This window comes from Arachis hypogaea, chromosome 13 (genome assembly GCF_003086295.3).
Source record: "Arachis hypogaea cultivar Tifrunner chromosome 13, arahy.Tifrunner.gnm2.J5K5, whole genome shotgun sequence".
Lineage (NCBI taxonomy): Eukaryota > Viridiplantae > Streptophyta > Magnoliopsida > Fabales > Fabaceae > Arachis > Arachis hypogaea.
This window is the reverse complement of record NC_092048.1, coordinates 145,961,911-145,982,291: the sequence shown is the minus strand read 5'-3', so window position 1 is coordinate 145,982,291 and position 20,381 is coordinate 145,961,911. Positions and strand designations below refer to the sequence as shown.

General features: G+C 33.7%; 2 protein-coding genes across 4 annotated transcripts; one reads left to right on the top strand and one right to left on the bottom strand.

Annotated features, from left to right (window-relative positions):
- The first annotated feature begins 242 nt into the window (after positions 1–242).
- On the top strand, positions 243–4,839 carry LOC112792763 (exonuclease 1-like). 3 transcript variants are annotated; one of them, XM_072212978.1, is made up of 8 exons: positions 2,160–2,300; positions 2,533–2,656; positions 2,967–3,178; positions 3,291–3,345; positions 3,449–3,804; positions 3,895–3,946; positions 4,156–4,345; positions 4,423–4,839. In XM_072212978.1, exons 1-8 carry the CDS (start codon positions 2,289–2,291, stop codon positions 4,496–4,498), a joined length of 1,077 nt encoding a protein of 358 aa, XP_072069079.1. In that variant the 5' UTR covers positions 2,160–2,288; the 3' UTR covers positions 4,499–4,839. The 3 variants fall into 3 exon arrangements, with proteins under 3 accessions (XP_029153185.1, XP_072069079.1, XP_029153184.1); XM_029297351.2 differs by having other exon boundaries at positions 4,126–4,345; XM_029297352.2 differs by lacking the exons at positions 2,967–3,178; positions 3,291–3,345; positions 3,449–3,804; ... (1 more) ...; positions 4,156–4,345; positions 4,423–4,839 and adding exons at positions 243–852; positions 939–1,058; positions 1,138–1,261; positions 1,339–1,476; positions 1,569–1,778 and having other exon boundaries at positions 1,945–2,300; positions 2,533–2,652.
- On the bottom strand, positions 4,797–12,684 carry LOC112792762 (alpha,alpha-trehalose-phosphate synthase [UDP-forming] 1-like). The gene is made up of 18 exons (XM_072212977.1): positions 12,481–12,684; positions 11,533–11,914; positions 11,235–11,332; positions 10,614–11,002; positions 10,303–10,417; positions 10,033–10,134; positions 9,761–9,911; positions 9,041–9,129; positions 8,687–8,735; positions 7,948–8,048; positions 7,612–7,799; positions 7,146–7,263; positions 6,710–6,883; positions 6,508–6,630; positions 6,341–6,428; positions 6,050–6,180; positions 5,850–5,948; positions 4,797–5,538 (listed from the first exon to the last, which is right to left on the bottom strand). The coding sequence occupies exons 1-18, from the start codon at positions 12,481–12,483 to the stop codon at positions 5,140–5,142; spliced, it is 2,799 nt and encodes a 932-aa protein (XP_072069078.1). The 5' UTR covers positions 12,484–12,684; the 3' UTR covers positions 4,797–5,139.
- Between the last annotated feature and the right edge of the window lie 7,697 nt (positions 12,685–20,381).

The window sequence follows — 20,381 nt, the reverse complement described above, 5'->3', positions numbered from 1 at the left end:
TTAGAAAAATATAAAAAATATAAAAAAATAGATGAAAATATAAGTTTTTTATTGTTTGGATAAAATAAAAAATAAAAAAAGTAATGTGAAATTCATTAAAATATTTTCTTTTCAAGAATGAGATAAAAATAAAAGAAAAATGTATAAATAAATATAAATTATTAATTTATTTTTTAATTAATTAAAAAAATAAGAAATAAAGATATTAATATATTTTTTTATTATAATTTTTTTTTCTTTTCATCTAAACAAAGAGATACTTTTTTCTATTTTTTATTTATTTATTTATTTTTTATTCAAACAACACATAAAATATTTTTTTTTATTTTTTTCTCATTTTTTTTATTTTTTATTATCTATCCAAACAAAATGTTAAATATTTTTTTGTCAGTGACCAATGAGCTCTTAAAGAAAAGAATCAAATTTGATTGCATTAGACGTCACCAAAAAAAAAATTGATTGCATTAAGGAAAAAAATGTGTGAATTTTTTGTTGGAGATCTTTTTCTTTAAAAAAAAATAAGAAGGGCATAAGAGTAATTACAGATTTGAAAAAGAATGAAAGTTGGAGAAAATGGAGAGGCAAAAGCAAAGAACGTTCACGTTCCCGCCTAATTTGGTCCCTGAGTGTGGCTCTCGCTCTCTCTCGCATTTTCTGTTTCTGTGTCGCTGGAAGTGGAAGGTAGGGCAAAATGGGAATACAGGGTTTGTTGCCGCAGTTGAAATCGATAATGGCTCCGATTCACATAAAGGAGCTTGAGGGGTGCTGTGTTGCGGTGGACACATATTCATGGCTCCACAAAGGCGCACTCTCTTGCAGCACCCACCTCTGCAAAAACATTCCCACAACCAGGTCGCTCACTCACTTACTTCACTTTCTGTACGGCTTCTGCGATTTATTTATTGATATGGTTTCACTCAGATTCTTATCTATATCAGGCACATTGAGTATTGCATGCATAGAGTGAATTTGCTGCGCCATTTTGGTATTAACCCCATTCTTGTATTTGACGGTGGACTTCTACCCATGAAGGCCGAACAAGAGAATAAGCGTGCCAGGTACCTTTCATATCTTTACTACTTAGGAACCTCACATTTCCATTATCCTATTCCTAATTTGCCACTGCAACAAGCGCAGGGTAAGAAAGGAAAATTTTGCACGAGCTGTTGAACATGAGTCAAATGGAAATAACACTGCTGCTTTTGAGTGCTACCAGAAAGCTGTTGATATTTCACCTCTCATTGCGCGCGACCTAATTCAGGTAGTTTCCTGTTATATTGCGTTTGGTTCACATAACAGAAACAATTACATTCTTGTCCTGAATGTTTTATGCCATAGGTATTGAGGCAGGAGAATGTGCAATATATTGTAGCTCCTTATGAGGCTGATGCTCAGATGGCTTTCTTGGCCATTAGTGGACAGGTTGATGCAGTTATAACTGAAGATTCTGATCTTATACCATTTGGATGCCCAAGGGTCAGTATATTATCCTTTGATTTATTTAACATTATATGTGTTACTGATTTATTTTTCTTCCTACTTTGATATGCTTACTTGTTTTTATTTAGATTATCTTCAAAATGGACAAGTTTGGACAAGGAGTTGAGTTTCGGTACTCCATGTTACAGAAGAATAAGGAGCTTTGTTTTGAAGGATTTGACAGGCAAATGCTTCTCGAAATGTGTATCTTGAGTGGCTGCGACTATCTTCAGTCCTTGCCAGGTATGGGCCTGAAAAGAGCTCATGCAATCATTAAAAGATTTAAAAGTTATGACAAGGTAAGTCCGGCTCATGCACTTGACAGCATAATTATTCATTGGGAAGGCAAAAAAAAAAGAACAAAGAAAAGTATGTTCTGGTTTCCCCATGTTTACAGTTTAGACCCTCCTAGCCAGTCAAGCCTAACTACTTAAATTCTACATGAATCTGATGACAATATTTCAGGTTCTTAAGCACTTGAGATACAGTGGTGTTTCTGTGCCTCCCTTATACGAAGAGTCGTTCAGGAAGGCTATATTGACTTTCCACTTTCAACGGGTGTATGATCCAATTAATGAAAACGTTATTCATTTATCGAATATACCTGATGATATTGGTGACGAGTTAGATTTTTTAGGCCCATATCCTTCAATTTTAAGGGGTTCTGTTACCATGTTATATCCGTATAGCACTGCTCTGTTATATTCAATTATCTGATACGCTGAAATCATACCTTAACCCGGTATACATCACTGCCAAAAGATATAGCACAAGGCATAGCAAAAGGAGATCTCGATCCATTTACCAAAATGCCATTTGAGGTACTCCTTAGTTTCTTCCTTATCTGATGTTTCCTGACTTTATACTACAAGGGAGGCAAATCATTACCTTATATGTTTTCCATGAGGAAAAAATGATGTTACTTTCAGCCGCTATTATCACTCAGCATATTCAGTCAATATACTGTTATGAACATTGTTATGGGCACAAGAAGTGTTAAATAGAAACAATGGTCTGGAGGTACTTTCGGCTGATATTTATTTCCTTTGGCAGGGGGCGATTCTTAATCCCGGGTTAGCAACTGCTGGAACTTCACAATTTAAAACTATTCATTCTGAAAGTGTGAAGAAAAAGATTGATCTGCCTGTGCAAAAGAATCTCTTGACTAAGTATTTTTGTATCCTCCTATCTGAAGTATCTTTCTTTGTGGATTTCAATCAATTTAGCATATTTCAAACAGTTGGAAGCAAGGTGCCATCCCGTAGCTCACAGGCATACTTCCTGATCCTTTGGCTTCCAATTCAAAAAAAATAGATGAGATTACATAACATTCAATTCAAAGTAGTTGTGATGGGGCGACAAAGTTTATATAAAGTACAAAAAACTGGTGGAATTTAAGCTCGAATGTTTTTTTACCCCGACATAATGCTAATATTTTCTACCCTGTTTCTTTTACTCCTTAAGTTGTTTTCCTTAACCTTGAAAAGGTTTTGCATCTGTTGAAGCAAAAAGGAATTTCAGAGCACCTCGGGTACAACCCACCCCTGCTAATCATGGTACATTTGATTCCTCTTTTGTCAATTCTATGGATCACGAAACTTCAGAGGCTACAGCTAGCAAGACAAAGAACTCCGCTGCCACTTTAGTTGACTCCGAGAATTCGGACCCTGACAGTAGCCCTCCTCCTGCAAATGACTTTGTAAGTTGCCTGACCTAACTATAAACCTGTGTTCATATGTAGACTGTAGTTATTTCTTTTAAATATATGTACTTATCACTTCCTTTCTTTCTTTCTTTTTTTCTTTCTTTAGATTGAAAACAGCTTAGCAACCAATTTTTTTGAGTATATGAAATCTCCATCTCATGGTATGTATATAGACTTGTTAATTTCCTTTAGATGCAAAAATGTTATCCGTTATGCCTCTCCATGTGTTAGTTGATACTCATTTCATTTTCTGGGTGTTTTAAGTTTCTATGGTGGGTGAAAGAAACAGAAGTCCTGAAAATACAGCACTACGACAAGTTAGGCAGCCAATTCATAAACCCTGTGTGGGGTTGCATAAGGAGCATGAGCATACACTTGTTCAAGACACGATTGAGTCAAAAACCAAGGAGGTTACAAGAAAGGTAATTGTAAGGAGTGCTTATTTTCAGCACAACAAAGTAGAAAAGAATGATTATGATGATAAACAAGCTCACCCGTCTGAAGCTGGCACTTTAATTGGTGAGAAAAAAAATTCCATATCCGACGGTGATTCAAGTGGCAATCTTGTGAAGAATAAAGACTTGAAGAGGAAAACCTCCCCTAATGACAACATTCAAAATGTATAGTTTTCACATTTTGAACTTTATTTTGTTTCCTTTTATTAGAGTTTGCTATTAATATTAATATACTGGTTGTTTTAATTCATCCAGGAAAATTTGCAACCGAGGTCTATTTGTCCTACATCACCCCCTCATGATAATGGTAACTTGCACCTTTATTTTGCCAACTATATATTCTTTACGCTGTGAATTGTTTCCTGAATTTCAATGAGATCCTGTCTTATGTGATTGTTACAAGTATATTTATTATGAGGTAGTATTGATTATCACGCTATTTCAGCAATTAATTTTTTGCCTCTATATATATATGTACCTTTTTAGGTTACTCTGATCACAATGTTGATACACCAGATGGAAAAAATAATAACGGTGAAGAGAAATTCGGTGTAAACATTTCCCATCTAGGCCATTATTCAGAAATAGCTGAGAAATCTGTAGAAAGATTTGCCTCCGTGATCTCATCCTTCAGATGCTCTTCTGGCTCTCGTGCCAGTGGTCTCCGTGCTCCTCTAAGAGATGTTCGGAACAGTTGCAATAACAGGTAACGTATGAATTAATTGTCCCTTTGACTTTTGTACTTTATGCTGATTTGTTTCCATATATACCTGCTGACCTCAGGCCAACAAATGTGGATTTCGGACAATATGCATACGTGTCAAAACAAAGGAAGACCAGCAGAACTAAACTTGATTGAAGATTATGTTATCCTTTCAACACCATCCTACCTTGCGCAGGCCCTGTATTGAGTTCATTTTCATCGGGAACTGTAAATTGTATTCCTGATTTAATCACCCGTTTTTTCTTATCTTTTGGATTGTTTGCATTGTATTCCTTCATTTAATATCCACATCTAAGATCAACTTTGTCTCAAGAATCAAGAGCATTATTGAAACAGAGGAAGCTTTAATTGTTTATGCGGTCATTTTCCTGAGTAATTGTATATGACGGAGTATATCACTGTGTCCATCATTTTCATTTATTCATACCAACAATGGAATACAAATGTTAACCTTTTCTGTTTCGTATTCATAGTCATACTCTTGATCTTATTAAGTTCACTATTCACGTACAATTGCCCATCTTAAATCTGACTGTCATCTACAATTTGTAGAATGCTGTACTTAGATTTAAATTTATTGGTCCCTTGCCTCCTTTCAATTGGGTAAACAGTTCAGGTTACAAGAGATGAAGAGATTGAAGACTTAACTGATACATCAGTAGGTATTAGCAGACAATTATGGTAGTATGGCAATCACCTGAAAAACATAATATCAAGACAAGAGCTTCCAAAACTTTCTGGCCTACAGATAGTTAAAGGTGAGAGAAGGGTATCAGTTAAGTTGATCGTGTTGATGAATGATCTGCCATGTTACTTAAGAGATTGACAACATCATCTGAGGTTTTGAGTAAGTAGCGTGCACTTGATCTCTTGCGTGCAACAGCACAAGAGAAGTAATTATCGCCTTGAAGATCGAGCACTGAAGAGCCCTCATGTAGTGATGTTCTATCATGATAAGTTGGTATCCATGGATCGCCCCTTGCATGATCGATTTCTAACTTTTCTATGGTTGACATTGAACGTTGCTTCTTATAGCGAGCTGCTTTGGACCCATTTTTGCTGACTGGAAATTTTAGCAGAGGTGATGACCTTAAAGAATTGGAAGGCATAGCTCGTGCTAATGGTGATGATTCACAAGGAAGCTCAGGTTCAAAAAATTTATAGACATCTTCATCCTGAGAATAGTTATTTCCAGCAATAAATTTGTAAATCATCAATTTTCTTTCAAGGATTGTAATTCATGACTTTAATCTTCTAGATTAGCTATAACACATGTCATTTTATCCCTAACTCGATCTATCCCAAAACAATATTTCCCTAGAGATTCTCATTTCAAGAATAACAAACAGTTTCATGGAAAATGTTAGATTTCTGGTTATGGCAACCAATCTGCAGTCATGATTTTTCATCTTCTCAATTATTAACCCTAATAGATCCCAAAAACACAATGTCACAACTAATGACAGAAACATCAAATAACAAGCACCTTTGCTAGAAAGTGCCCGATGCATAAGACATAATCAATTGGAGCCTTCATTCCTTTGTCATGAACGATCTCTCCTAAGATGCGATCAATAGCTGCTCCCTATATCAAAGTTGGAAAGCAAAAAATGAGTACCGAGAGAAATAAGGCCTCAGAACAGAGAAAGCTAGAAGGGAGTCCCACTAACCAACGGAATTTTGTACCTTTGAGACACCAATTGCCCTGACCTCAACAGATCGACCACCTTGGACAACGTCAAGAGATGCATTGGATATCGGTCCTGTCCAAAGATGCTGAAGCAGATCTCTTGCTTGAAGCCTTCCAAACTCAATATCTGACATTCATAGACAAAAGAAATTAGAAATTTAACCATTAGAGGCACTCAATCTCCACGGAAGGGGTAGAGAGATGATTCTTGTCAGCATAAATATATTGTTTGAAGAAAATCAGTAAGTTGAAATTGAAAAGGGAAGAAGGCCAGGTTACTGACATACCTGCATACTTGTAATTCCATACAACTGAAGTCTCACGAAGCTCAAAATGAGACCGCGGAGTTCTTTCGGTAAAATACTCAAAAACATGCTGCATTTTTTTTTATATAGTTATGAAAAATCAAACTTGGAATAAAAAATATAAAATTTAGTTTTGTGATCCAATATACCTTTACGCTATCAACCCAATCCATATGTAAATTTTCAGGCATGGTTGTCATCCATTCACCTGAAGTATGCCGTAGAAACATCCCATTTTCTGCTGCTAACCACATATTGTATTCCCTGAAATTCTGTAGAAAAATGTAGTTAGTCCACAAACAAATGTTGCTGCTGATAATCCTAAAACAGATGAAATATTCTGGAGAATACTTTGTCCAGGACAGTTCGATCACTCCCACTCAGAACAACAATTGTTGTCTTTGGATCATCAGACAACTTCTTTAAAGGCTTCTTTATATTTGGGTGCAATTTAAGTTCCATTTCTCTAATTTGACCACCCCTTCCAAGGGCATCCACTGGTTCTGTCAAAGTGGCATTGAAACCCTGCAGTAAAGCAAAATGGTATGCTGCTGAAAAGTATCTCACAAGGATATCAAAAATAACTTATCAAAAGCAAGTTTTCTCAACTTTACAAAAGACAAGTGGAAGCAGATGTGTTCTGATGTCTATATCTCTTAACATATGCAGTGCACTTATATTTGTGAATCAAGTTGATTTCTAATAGCAAATTCAAGCATAAAATATATTGCACAAAATAGGGTGAAAATTCTGGAAGTGATTAGTGTTGGGTGATCTAACAGCCTACCAGTATAATTAATCGGTTATTAGATTTTGAGTAACAATCAACTGCCACTTCCTTGGGAAGTAATGGTGGAACTTGTCTTGTCCTAAGCTGCGCTTCGACAATCGTATCATTCAGTTCACTGAGTAAAGAAAAAGTGAGCTAGGATGAATAAAGATTCAATGCAAAAGAAGTGGTCTTGAACACTAGTTCAGGTCAAATACTTCCAACTTATTTGCTTCTTACATTTAATAATGCATGCATCTAAAAATAAGAAACTTCCAACTTTTGCTGTAATGCATTAGACCATTGTCTTCATCAAAACAGTATAGAAAGTAGGTTATTAGCAACTTCAAGGTATCAAATGTTGGCATCTGTGACTTTTCCACTTCATTTTTTCTATTGCGGGTAGGAAAGCGGATTTAGAAGGAAAATGAAGAACAAAAGAGAATTGATTCAAGAAAATAAATGCATTGTTAAAGGTTAAAACCTCACAAAAGTTGCTGCCCATTCTTGTGAAGTGTGAGTTGTCACGTGCTTGAAGTTAACTAGATGCCGTTTTTCTCTTTCATCGGCTGGCATATCCAGTGCATAACCAATAGAAGCAGCAACCTCTGTGACATTCCATGGATTTACCAAGATAGCACCAGCACCAAGAGACTGTGCAGCACCTGCAAACTGATAGCCAATAAAGAATTCAAAATTATTCGAATGGTACTGAAGGATTAGTGACCTAATTATGTTATAATAAAAATCAAATAAACCCTTCTTTATGAGAATTCACATAGGATAAATGTGTCATGCTTCATTTAAAAACATAAATTACCTCACTTAAAATGAGAACCCCTTTCTTGGAAGCTTGACATGCAACGAATTCATAGCTGACAAGATTCATTCCATCCCTTAGAGATGTAACAAGTGCTACATCTATACGACATGTTAGTCAGAATGATACTGATACATATCATTGATGCTCAATCTTTATATTAAACTAATTAGGATAACTGTCACTACATAATAGTGATTGAAAAATGTCAAAACCATCTTTTAAGTAGAGAAACATGAATAAATTTCAAATATAACATATATACACTGAACCTGATTCAATATAGAACCCAAATTCTTAAATGCATAAATAAAGAAAAAGGAGAACCAAAAACCCTTGCATTTGTATGACAGGAAGTATATTATGTGATCCCTTTCTGCAAATTTTTATTCTTTTTCCTCTTTATTTACCATGCAATTATTTCCTTAGTTTTAGAGGTCTTGTTCAAAATATTTCAAACAAATATGAACTTGTTGCACTGAAGTTATCTTTTAATTCTTGATGAATTCAGTACAAAAAATATTAAATATTAATAGGTTCTATGTGTTAGCGACAAGATACAATATATTATGAGAAGAGAAAGATTTTCTCAAGATAATGAAATTTATTTTCAAATTTGGATCTTTTAGGTTTTAGCATCTAGATATCATACTGCTTGCTAAAATAAATAAATAAATAACTTAGAAAAAATAAGGACAACATGGGATAAATCTTGTATGTTATTGCAGAAAATGAGTACCAGTAACAGCATAAAGTGCACATAATGCATAGAAGTCAAGTGATCGATCCTGTAACAACAGAAATAGATGGTTCAGAAATCTTCACATGATCTGCTAAATAACAGCAGCTTTATGTTCTCAAAAAAAGAAAATGCAAGACTTTGCTATAAATACTGTGTGCAAATAAAGAGAATAAAACAAGTCAAAATGCATGAGCAGTGTGTGCAAATAACAGATAGAATAATTGTTTGAAAATTGTCCAATAAATTATATTTGAATTTTAAGGAAGAGTGGTTTTCTAATGATGGAATTGTGAAAAGACTAATTGATCGCGTACTATAAAAGCTTGTAAGAAGAGATCTCATAAGACTAACCAGATGGTGTATTGGAACAGCCGTAAGGGTTCCAAATCTTCCATTGATGCGGCCAACAATCTCATGCACCTGACTTGTAAGCTTTTGATCTGTCAAAGCATTCAGTAAAAAATCTTAATTAATACAGATAAAGAAGATACTGGTATGCCAAGAAGAAGAAGATACAAGAGGAAAAAGAAAGGAAAATAGAAGGACTTTTTGTTCATTTCCAGTTTACATTTACTGTATCACATGTCTTCATAATTTTGTGAAGGAAAACTGATAACAGGAAACAAGAAAGGTAGAATGGAAAGAAGAATGATAAACAACAACCAAATAGGCCCAATATGTAAAAACAGGATATAACATAATTTTAGACAGAAAAATTGTAACCAATTAAGATCACAAAAGTGACCAAAGAGAGCAATGCCTTTTAAAAATAATGAATTATTTGTTGTTAATGTTTATTAAAAATCATACGGTATGATAGGCAACATTGCCTCAGCCTACAGAAGTTGAATCCAATTCTTACTCTTTTTAGAGAATATGACAAAATGACCTAAAGAAACTCCAAATGTGAACAGTATCTGAACCATAAAATATAAGTGGCAACAAATAAAATAAGATGACAAGCAAATTAAAACAAAAATGCATGTATATATGTATCTAAAGAGTAAAAATATAAATTAATTGATAAATACGATTCAAGTAATAACTAACATGCCTAAAGAAGAAACATACAATCAGGAACATTTGTCCTAGTTGGTACAGCAATTTGCAACAAGACAACTTTATCACGCCAGCGTGGGTTCTCCTCAAGGAACTTTTCAAATGCCAATATCTTCTGCGGAATTCCTTTTATCATATCAAGACGATCAACGCCCAACATTACCTGATTATTAGATTATAACATAAAGTTATTCAAATTATGCACATTTATCAGCAAAGCAAACATGGAAATCAAGGAATGGTTGCAACAACTCCAAACTATTTTTGGCATATAAAGCTCTCACCTTTCTGCCTGCAAATCTTTCTTTCAGTTCTTTCATGTGCTCCTGGACTTCAGGGAGTTCAAGGGCTCGAATAAACCGATCAGAATCAATCCCAATAGGAAACTGAATTTCCAAACTCCCAAAAAATAAAAAAGTTCATCATGAGAAGGAAATTAATGAGTACATATTCATTTGTATTTATTTAATGCAGGTGAACATTCTGCAGAATAGATGATATTCTAGCTATGCTGTGAGATGTATAGAAAAGATAGAAAACATAAGAATTTTTACCGCAGCCACACGAGTTAGCTTCCCTTGATCTTCTACTCCTTCAGGTGTCCCTTCAAGCCCAAGAATGCGAGTACAAGCACTTACAAAATGTCTGGCATAATCATAAGTATGGAATCTGGGATGCAGGCAGATGCAAATATTAAAATCACAATAGAAAGACATGGGTCTTGGAAGTCATAAGATACACAGCCTCAAGTAATAAATAGATAAGAAAGTTTAATTAATTTTGTTTTGACATTTTTGCTTCATTGCCTTCAGAAAACTAGTAAATAACAAAAATTTGACAACACTGAGATGCAAAAATAACTTACCCCACCAAGTCAGCAGCAAGTACAGATCTCAATAGCTCTGTTCTTGATGGCAGAGTCCTATGAATTTCCGAGGAAGGAAAGGGAGTATGAAGAAACCAGCCAACTTTCATTTTGTCATTGTATTCTTTTAAACATTTTGGAAGGAACATTAGATGGTAATCATGGCACCAAACAACATCTCCTTCCTTATAGTACCTATTTACTACATCAGCAAACATCTGGTTTGCCTTCTTATATGCATCAAATTGAGATTGGAAGCTGCGAGTGGTAGCAAGTCTGTCTTCTTGTGGAAGCCCAAGATAATGAAAAAGAGGCCATAAGATGTTGTTGCAGTAACCGTTATAGTATTGATTCACAATCTGCTCATCAAGAAAAACTGGAATGCATCTCTGCAGTTGACAATGCATAATTAGGAGGATGACACATTAAGATATCGAGTATTTTCTCATCCTCGAGAATTATAAATTTAAGAAAATTCAATGTGTGTGTGTGTGTGTGTGTGTGTGTGTGTGTGTGTGTGTGTGAGAGAGAGAGAGAGAGAGAGAGAGAGAGAGAGAGAGAGAGAGAGAGAGAGAGAGAGAGAGAGAGAGAGAGAGAGAGAGAGAGAGAGAAATTCATTACCATTTCAGCTAAAGCTTTAGTCAATGCTTTCTGCCCAACACCATCAGATACATTCACACCAGCCCACCCAATCCATCTAGTTTCAAACTCCTTTACACCTTCAACAGAGAAAAAGACAAAAAGCTTCATATATAACCTTCACGTTGACAATAGAAAGTTAGAAAGATTCTTATCATTGTTATGACCTGTATGAGATCATCAACAAAGGCAATAAAAGCTGTAGGAAGTAAATACATAATAGAAGAATTAATTAACCACAATAAAACAATTAACGCAGAGATGACAAACTTTTTCTTGCCTAAAAGTGCACTGACTAGGCCGCCAACACTGATCTCAAGGTGGAATGAGTCCTCACCCTCCCTAACAGCTGAGACAGGCAACCTATTAGCTACCACCAACAACCGTTGTTTGCGTGGCCGCTCCTCCGGCCTTTGACTTCTATCTGGAAATACTTTTGCAACAGCAAGTGCTTCAGAAATGTCTTCCTCATTGAGAGAATTAAAACTGTCGCTCTCTGTTAACGAGTCACTATAAACTTGTTCCGCTTCTTTGTTGCCATCTCTTGTCTCCTCAAAATACTTGTTTGACTTTCTTAGCTCTCTCTCCCTCAGAAGCCTCTCTAATCTCGATCTGGGTGTTATAGGAATGCAGTTATAATTGTTCCCCCGCATATGCTTGGCCTGGAGGTTCTTCAAATTAAGACATTTACTCAAGTGATTTCCACAAAGCAATACAGTCATTTTAAAGTAAAATAGTAATTTTCCCACACAATATATCAAACAATTGACAGTGCTCAATCACATACTCAAACAAATATGTTGCATTTTGATTTCAAACACGATGACATTCTAGTTATTTATCAAATGGGAAAGTATAACTCAAAGGAACTAACAAGCATGCTATTATAGTGTGATCCACGTATAATGCATTCAGTGAAACAAATAGCCTTTTCATTATGCAATGAAAGAAATGATAAAAGAAAAATTACTGTTCAATAACTGAATGTGTACAAACAACCGATCCAAACTCACATAAATATAGAAATTTCGGGTTCTGTATTTAAAAGTCATAACTCGTAACAAACCAATGAGGACCAAAAAATAATGCTGTTTCCAAACAACATCCATTGTCACAAGAATAAACTAGCAGAGGCATGAAATGAAATGAAATGAAATGAAATGAAATGACAAGGTAAAAAAATGGAAATTCATTGTGAAATTGAAGGGGACAAAAACGAAAGCTTTACCATGGCCCATGTATCGGGAAGGTGTAACCTGATGAAATGCAAAGTGGAGATCTCTTAAGATGATATCACATGAATATCCGTTCCACAAGTGATGGAAATACGTGATGACCATAATAACGGAACATGAAACTTATCCATAATAGTGTATGAATGTGATAAAAGGCATGCATGAGTCAAAGGAATTGAAACGAAAAAAGGAGAGCATCTAAATAAACTCCTGAGGCTTGCAAATGAAAACACTTGAGATGCATTACCATTGACGATGCTCCTTTGTGGACTTTGAAATCAGACACCTCGCTTACACCTGTTTACGGCCAAAAAAGAATCATTGATATTGAAACAGAAGCAATGGGTTACACGCGCTGCATAATAATTAATAAACAATGATATGGACCCCACCAAGATACGATATTCTTGTTTCTTCTTCCCCTTTTCTTGGCCCGACTTAAACAACTTCATTAATTAATTAATTAATTAATAAACTATACAACTTTGAACAGCGTGGAAATATGCATCAATTTTTTAATTACCAAAAAAAATGTAGCGTTTCATAAAATATATATTATATAACAAATAACAATAATTATAATATATAAAGTCTATTAAGAGTAGGAAAAGATTAAGAAGTTACCCAAGTTGGAGAGTTTTCAAAAGCATCAGCTATAAAGTGGAGGAAGTGAAGAATCTTGATCACCGAACCAAAAGAAAAAAAAAACGGATGAATCTTGATGATATCTTAAAATATAAATAATTAATTTATAGCTAATTAAAAGTCTGCGAGGAAACGCATTACTTGATTTCTGTTTTCTTGGCAACAGTTCTGGTTCAAGAAATTGAATAGTGGATTTTCCATGATCTTCATGACACCGTTCTGCTTATGGCTATGTTGCAGCTACCTTCTGAAGTCTGAAGCGTGAAGGAATCTACGAGCGCAATATGTGAATTGAAGTAATCGCATAATGGAAATGTAGAGAAAACGAAGAACCCTAATAGGTAATAGCATTGGTGTTGAGAATGCAACTACGCTATGCTCTGCTATGTTTTATGCTTATGCATGCAGAAAGCAGAACTATGGAGACCGAAATAGTAACTGAAATTCTCTCTCTAGCTCTCTCCTTTTTTTTTTTGTCTTAATAGAAAATAAACGTGTGCAAGGGGCAGAAATGAGAGGCCCATATATAGGTTCTGCATGTCGGTTATTGGGCTTAAAATGAATGCTAAATCTAATCCCATTTAATGTTAGCCCAAGTCGGTAGGCCTAGATACCTTATAATTTTCTCTCTAAAATTTGGCAAAAAGTTTAAAAAATATTTTAAATTCTATTTTGTTTTAATTTTTTCTCAAAAAATTTAGATTTGCATCAAATATACCCTTGACAGCTAAATTTTTAAAAAATTTAAGACCAATCTAACAATAATGCATGAAAATTATGCTTGATTTGTTTGTGTTGAGGGGTTGTTCTTATGAAAATATTGTTGAATCGGTCTTAAATTTTTTTAAAAAATTGGCCGTCATGGGTATATTTGATGCAAATCGAAAACTTTTGAGATAAAATTGAAACAAAATAAAACTTAGGGGTATTTTTAAAACTTTTGTCAAACTTCAAGAACAAAAAATATATTTTATCCAAAAAAAAGGATGTTGTTGAATCGGTCTTAAATTTTTTTGAAAAATTGGCCGTCATGGGTATATTTGATGCAAATCAAAAACTTTTGGGATAAAATTGAAATAAAATAAAACTTAGGGATATTTTTAAAACTTTCGTCAAACTTCAAGGACAAAAAATATATTTTATCCAAAAAAAAGAACTTACTAATCACGCGTCCTATGCTAAATAACATAAACATTAATTGGACCTAAAAACAAAAATTGACTGCCAAAATTATATATATATTGTACAAAGAAGATCTTAAAGTTGAAAAAGGAAAAAAACTAGCAAGCTCTAGGAAAATACGTTCCACAATAATCAACGAAAAGTAGCAAGAAAATTTGACAGGGAGATTATTCATAATAGGTTTCATGTTGACTTAAGTTTAGAATGAAGTCGGCTAACCCATCAGCTATTTGATTAGCTTCCCTCTCTGCCGACTGCTGAAGCCCAATATCACGTTATTTGAAGATTAGTGAGTAGAGATGCTATCGAGGAAGCTTATACACTTGGGGTTCAAAAGGCTGCATACCTTTAATTGCTGGTGTTGCACCAGTCAAGACTCAATCTTATCGTTACCCTCACTGCCAAAAGACACAAATTGAGATGATGGTTCAGAACATGCTAAAGGAGGGCATCATTCATCCTAGAAAGAATTTTTTCTCTTCTCCTATTCTTTTAGTTAAGAAAAAGGATGGAACATGGCATTTCTACACAGACTATTGCGCACTGAACAACATCATAGTAAAGGATAATTTTCCTATTCCCACAGTGTATGAGCTCTTAGATGAGTTTCTTGGAATGAGAGTATTTTCTAAGCTTGATCGTAGGTCGAATTATCACCAGATTGTGGTGCAGTCAGAAGACCGTTGCAAGATAGCCTTTCGAACACATCAAGAACTCTACGAGTGGTTGATGATACCATTTGATTTAACGAATGCTCCAGCGACTTATTAGAGCCTCGTGAATGATGTTTCCAAACCTTACTTGCGAAAATTCGTCTTGGTGTTTTTTGATGACATCCTAGTTTATAGCACTTCTTGGACACTTCACTTGGAGCATCTTGAAGTTGTTCTGCAGATTTTGCTGTAGGAACAACTATTTACTAAGCTCTCTAAATACTTGTTTGGGACCCATGAAATTGATTATTTGGGAAACATAATTAGTGAGAATGGAGTGCACATGGAGACCGATAAGGTGCCTGTTGTGCAAGAATGGTAGCAACCCCAAAATCTTAAGCAGTTTCGCGACTTTCTTAGCTTAATCAGTTATTACAAACGGTTTATCAAAGGCTATGCTTCCTTGGCTGTGCCTCTCACCGATTTACTCGGAAAAGACGCCTTTGTTTGGGCCTTCAAGCTAACTCTGCATTCTAGCAACTTAAGGATGCCATTTTGTCCAAACCAGTTCTAGTGATGCCAAATTTTTCACTGCCGTTTGAAGTGAAAACTATCGCTTTGGGTTCAGCCATTGGTGTGGTTTTGTCACAAGCCAAACATCCTATTTCCTACTTCTCAAAAAAATTTTCCCTCACCATGCAAAAGCAATTAGCTTACACTCGTGAATTTTATACGATCACAGATGCAATTGCCAAATTTTAGCACTACTTATTAGGTAAAAAGTTCATTCTCCGCAACGATCAGCAAAGTTTGAAAGCTTTATTTGAGTAGAATCTACATACTCCGAAGCAACATAAATGGTTGCACAAGCTTTTGGGCTATGATTTTGAGATCCGCTATAAGCTTAGCCCTGAGAATGTTCCTGCAGATGCACTATCCTTAATTTCATAGCTTGGTCCTCCCAGAAATTGGATTGGTTTGTTACTCTTAGGGAAGATATAGAGAAAGATGTCTCACTTAGGGATATAGTACAGCAACGCCGTAACAATGGTGCAGCGGACCCGAATTATTCTTTTAGGAGCGAACTCCTACTCTGACGTGACAGGATCATTATTCCTCAACAAAGCGGTCTCATTCAATTAATTCTTAAAAAATTTCATGACAATATTGTAGAGGGATAATACGGGTATTACAAAGATAGTTTAGCGAATTTGCTCAACTTTTTATTGGTCTAATATGTAGAAGCAAATTAGAAGTTATGTTTTGTCATGTTGCACTTGCTAGCAAGCAAAGATAGAAACCAAGCTACCTGTAGGTTTATTATAACCACTTCCAATTCCTGCAAAGGACTTTAGTAGCAAGAGTGTGGCTAAGGCTTCTGTAAAAGATGTGGTGAAGTTGCATGGATTTTTGAGATCTATTGTATCAGATCGAGACAAGGTTTTTGTCAGCAAATTTTGACAGTACCACTTCAAGTTTTAAGGTACTATGTTAGCCATGAGCTCAGCTTACCACCCATAAATAGATGGCCAGAGTGAAGTCTTTAACAAGACTTTACAGATGTACTTGCACTATTTCTATTTTGATAGTCCAAGAAAGTGTTTTAAGATGCTTCCGTCAGCAGAATTTTGGTACAACACATCGTGGCATAACATCATAAAAATGTCCCCTTTTAAGGCTTTGTATAGCACGGATCCTCCAGATTTATTGAAATATGAAGTCTTCCAAAAGGATGAGTCATTCTTACAAGAGATGTTATTATCCAATGATCACTTTATTGAACAACTACAGCACAATTTGCAGCATTCTCAAGAAACTATAAAGCATTTTGTGGATAAGCACATACACCACGTTGAATTTGAAGAAGGTGATTTGGTTTTGGTGAAACTTTAACCCTATCACCAACTCTCGGTTGCCTTGAGAAAAAATCAGAAGCTAAAAGTGCGCTATTTTGGACCGTTTCGAATCAGCCGCAAACTCAACGATGTTACTTACAAGCTAGCTCTTCCACTGGAGGCCAAAATCCATGATTTATTTCATATATCTGCCTTGAAGAAATTTCGTGATGAACATGTTGATCACTATTTATCTCTGTCATTTCGCATTATTAAGTTTGGGCCAATTTTGGAACCACACAAGATCATTCATGACCGTACCATTCTCAAAGATGGAAGGGAGATCCACCAGCAGCAAATTCAATGGGACCACAGAAAATATGTTGAGACTACATGGGAGGTAGCCGATCATTTTCGATGAGTTTATCCCTATTTCAACTTTGAGGACAAGATTATAGCTGAAAAGAAGGGTAATGTAATGACTAATTGTGAGTTTAGGTAAATTGAATTGTTCATGAAGAGAGTAATGGGAATGAACATGAACTGGGCTCCTCAATTGAAAAGACAGATTAGTTATAAAAGTAGAACAGATGACAAATAATTTGTATAATCAGGAACTAAGATGCGGCGTAATAATAATAAAAAGAGGATTATAAATAAGAGATCGAAAAACTATATTTGCAAACTTTGAGTGGTATATTCTTCTTTCTATTTCTCTGAAATTCCCTATCTCCTCTTTCTTGCATCTCAATTCTTTTCTTCCGTCTTTCTCAACCTTTTACTTTTTTTTCTCAAGTGTTTATAGCAAATTGGATGACTCAACTGCGTTATCAATTCTTCATATATTCCTAACCTATTTTTATTCTTTATACCATTTTGTGTTTACTAAACTCGTATTTTACAATTTTTACTGTTTCATTTTAATTGGTTGTTCTTTTTATATAATATTATACCGCAATTTATCATATATATAAATACGAGAGATCACCCTTCCATATATATTTGCCTTGTTTGTTTAAACTGTGAAGCTGAAATCTTAACATTTGCGTTGATATTCAACATTATTTAAATTGAACCACTTTAGAGTATTATCTAGAATGTAGGTGAAACTTATCAAGTATGAATTAGAGTAGGACCTGAAAAGCATTTACAGGTTACAAGACAAAATTCGAAGGTAACAGGCTAGCATGGTGGAAGAACACACTTCTCAAGTTGCAACAAATTTTCCCTCATAAATACCATCATGTGGTGGGTGTTGAAATCAGATTCAATTCTTTCATTTGTTCTTTTATATATCTATTTTATTCTTTCCCGATAATAATTCGTTCACTTGTTTTTTTTATATATAAATTTTATTCTTTCTGTATAACATTAATAATTCTTTCACAAAATTAAAACGACGGCCTAACTTTTTTCACCCTTTTTCTTAAGAATCTCCTTAAATATATGAGCAATGTTAGGGACTATCAATTTTTGTGATTGTTAGTTATCAACTAGTCATCAATGATGATTTGATAGTGTAAGATTGATGTGAAATTTTATTCAATGACTCATCTTTCTCTGTTGGTTACATACTGGCCAAAATTCAATAAAACTGCTGGCCTAGACTTTTTCTAAATATATATCAGCATTATTCACTACCTTTTACATGGATCAGATATTTGCATTGACAAAGTAGAGTTTAACAAGAATAATAATCAAATTTCATATATAAAAATTTTCTCAAACAAAAAAGATAGTGATATTTAAGTTTTTTAAGATATTTTTTTGTTGATAAATCAAGAATTAATCTATTGTAAATTTAAATTCTATTTAAATATTTATTATTAACTAATAAATTACTGTATATAAAAGATAGAATTTAAATTTTCGACATTTATTTAACTGACCTAGCAATTTTACACTAAATCAACTTAAGTTGGCTAAAAAGATATAGTGATATTAGTAGTTGTTAATTGTGAAGCCGTATATATGTTATTATTGGTAACATCATTTTCAGTATCTACTACTACTTTGATAGAACAAACAAACTTTAAGTTTTATTTTTCTTTGATGTTGACCAGTATATCCTAGCTTCCATATTCAGTTATAGTTCGATCCAGAATGAGTAATCAAAATACAAATTGTCAACGACAACTTGACAAGAAAACTAATCTTGTATACCATCCATTAATACTAATTAATTAGTACTAACCCAACTACTAATAATAAATGTAAGGATTTATCTATTTTATTTCCTAAAAGTACATATTTATATTATAAAATTAAAAAAAATTATTGAAAATACAAAAAATCTAAAATATTTTATTAATAATAAACTTATTATGTGTCAAACACATATTAGCTAAACCCTAAACGTAAAACTACTGTTTTAGTAGAGTTTTGTTAATCAAATTATTTTAAAGACAGTACTATGTATAAAAGAGTTTAGCTAATTTATGTATTAAGCATATATATTAAAATTACAAATTGAAGATTTTTTTATTGAAAATACGAAAAAATATTTTTAATATATTTATTTTGTATCTATTAAAAAAAATATTTAAAAATTTTATTAACAATAATCTTATCATGTATCTTTAGGATATATATTAGTTAAACTTTTATAAAAATGAATTTTTCCGTAAAACACTTGTTAAGAATTTAAAACTAGAAATATTTCTAAAAAATGAATTTGAATGCATTTGAATACCACTATAGAAACTTTGAAATATAGTATTTTTTTTTTCTAAAAACGTTTTAGAAATTTGTTCAAAACCCATTTAAAAATATAAATTTAAGATTCCCATGCATTCATCGATCAATTATCAATGATTTTCATTTAAACTTTCATTACTATAATAATTTGTGGGTATTATATTGTAAATATTACAGTAGACAACATACATTATAAAATATTTGAATTAAAAAGTTATTACGACTTTCTACCCTAATAAATCGTTATGGACAACATTTTAAGAAGGTTTTAAAAGCACTAGATAGCGGTTAGGAAGTTAATGAGTTTTTATGAAGATTGAGGAGAGTGAGAAGTGTGGACTTTATGCTTTAAATGCACAACAATGGAGTGCTCAAAACCAAGCATGTTACTCGGTTACGATTTGGGCAAAAGCATTGAATTTTTCTACCAACTCACATTAATGATCTTGCATGGCTTCATCAAAAATAATAAAAAATTTAATCAAAATAATCAAAATTTATCTTTTTTTTTTGGTGACTAAAATTTATCTTATTTAATCTTTATTAATTATTTATCGTTATAATTAATAAATATTAAATAAAATAAATTTTGACGAATTTTTTTTCTTTCAAACATTACCAATATTATTAAGCCTGCTATATAGGCTATATATGGAGCACTTGTCTTACTCTTAGGCTTGCTAGTTAGCTTCAAATTATGTTGTCCATCGCTGGAATAATAAAATGTTTTCGTGTCAAACCAGCTGTTTGCATGCCATGACGCCTACGTTTTGTTTTGTCAATTTTGTTATCCAAATCAAAGTATTTGTAATAATAATTAAAACACATTTAGTTGTTAGAAATTAGAAATACAAAACATTAGTCAATAATTTAAAAATTTTG

Excerpts from the sequence above, each read along its gene's own strand:
- LOC112792763 (XM_029297351.2), top strand. Across the intron at positions 3,179-3,290 it reads CTCCTCCTGCAAATGACTTT|ATTGAAAACAGCTTAGCAAC; the intron begins GTAAGTTGCCTG and ends TTCTTTCTTTAG. Across the intron at positions 3,805-3,894 it reads CTAATGACAACATTCAAAAT|GAAAATTTGCAACCGAGGTC; the intron begins GTATAGTTTTCA and ends TAATTCATCCAG.
- LOC112792762 (XM_072212977.1), bottom strand. Across the intron at positions 10,418-10,613 it reads CTTGCTGCTGACTTGGTGGG|ATTCCATACTTATGATTATG; the intron begins GTAAGTTATTTT and ends CCTGCATCCCAG. Across the intron at positions 5,539-5,849 it reads TCGGGCACTTTCTAGCAAAG|GATGAAGATGTCTATAAATT; the intron begins GTGCTTGTTATT and ends AACTATTCTCAG.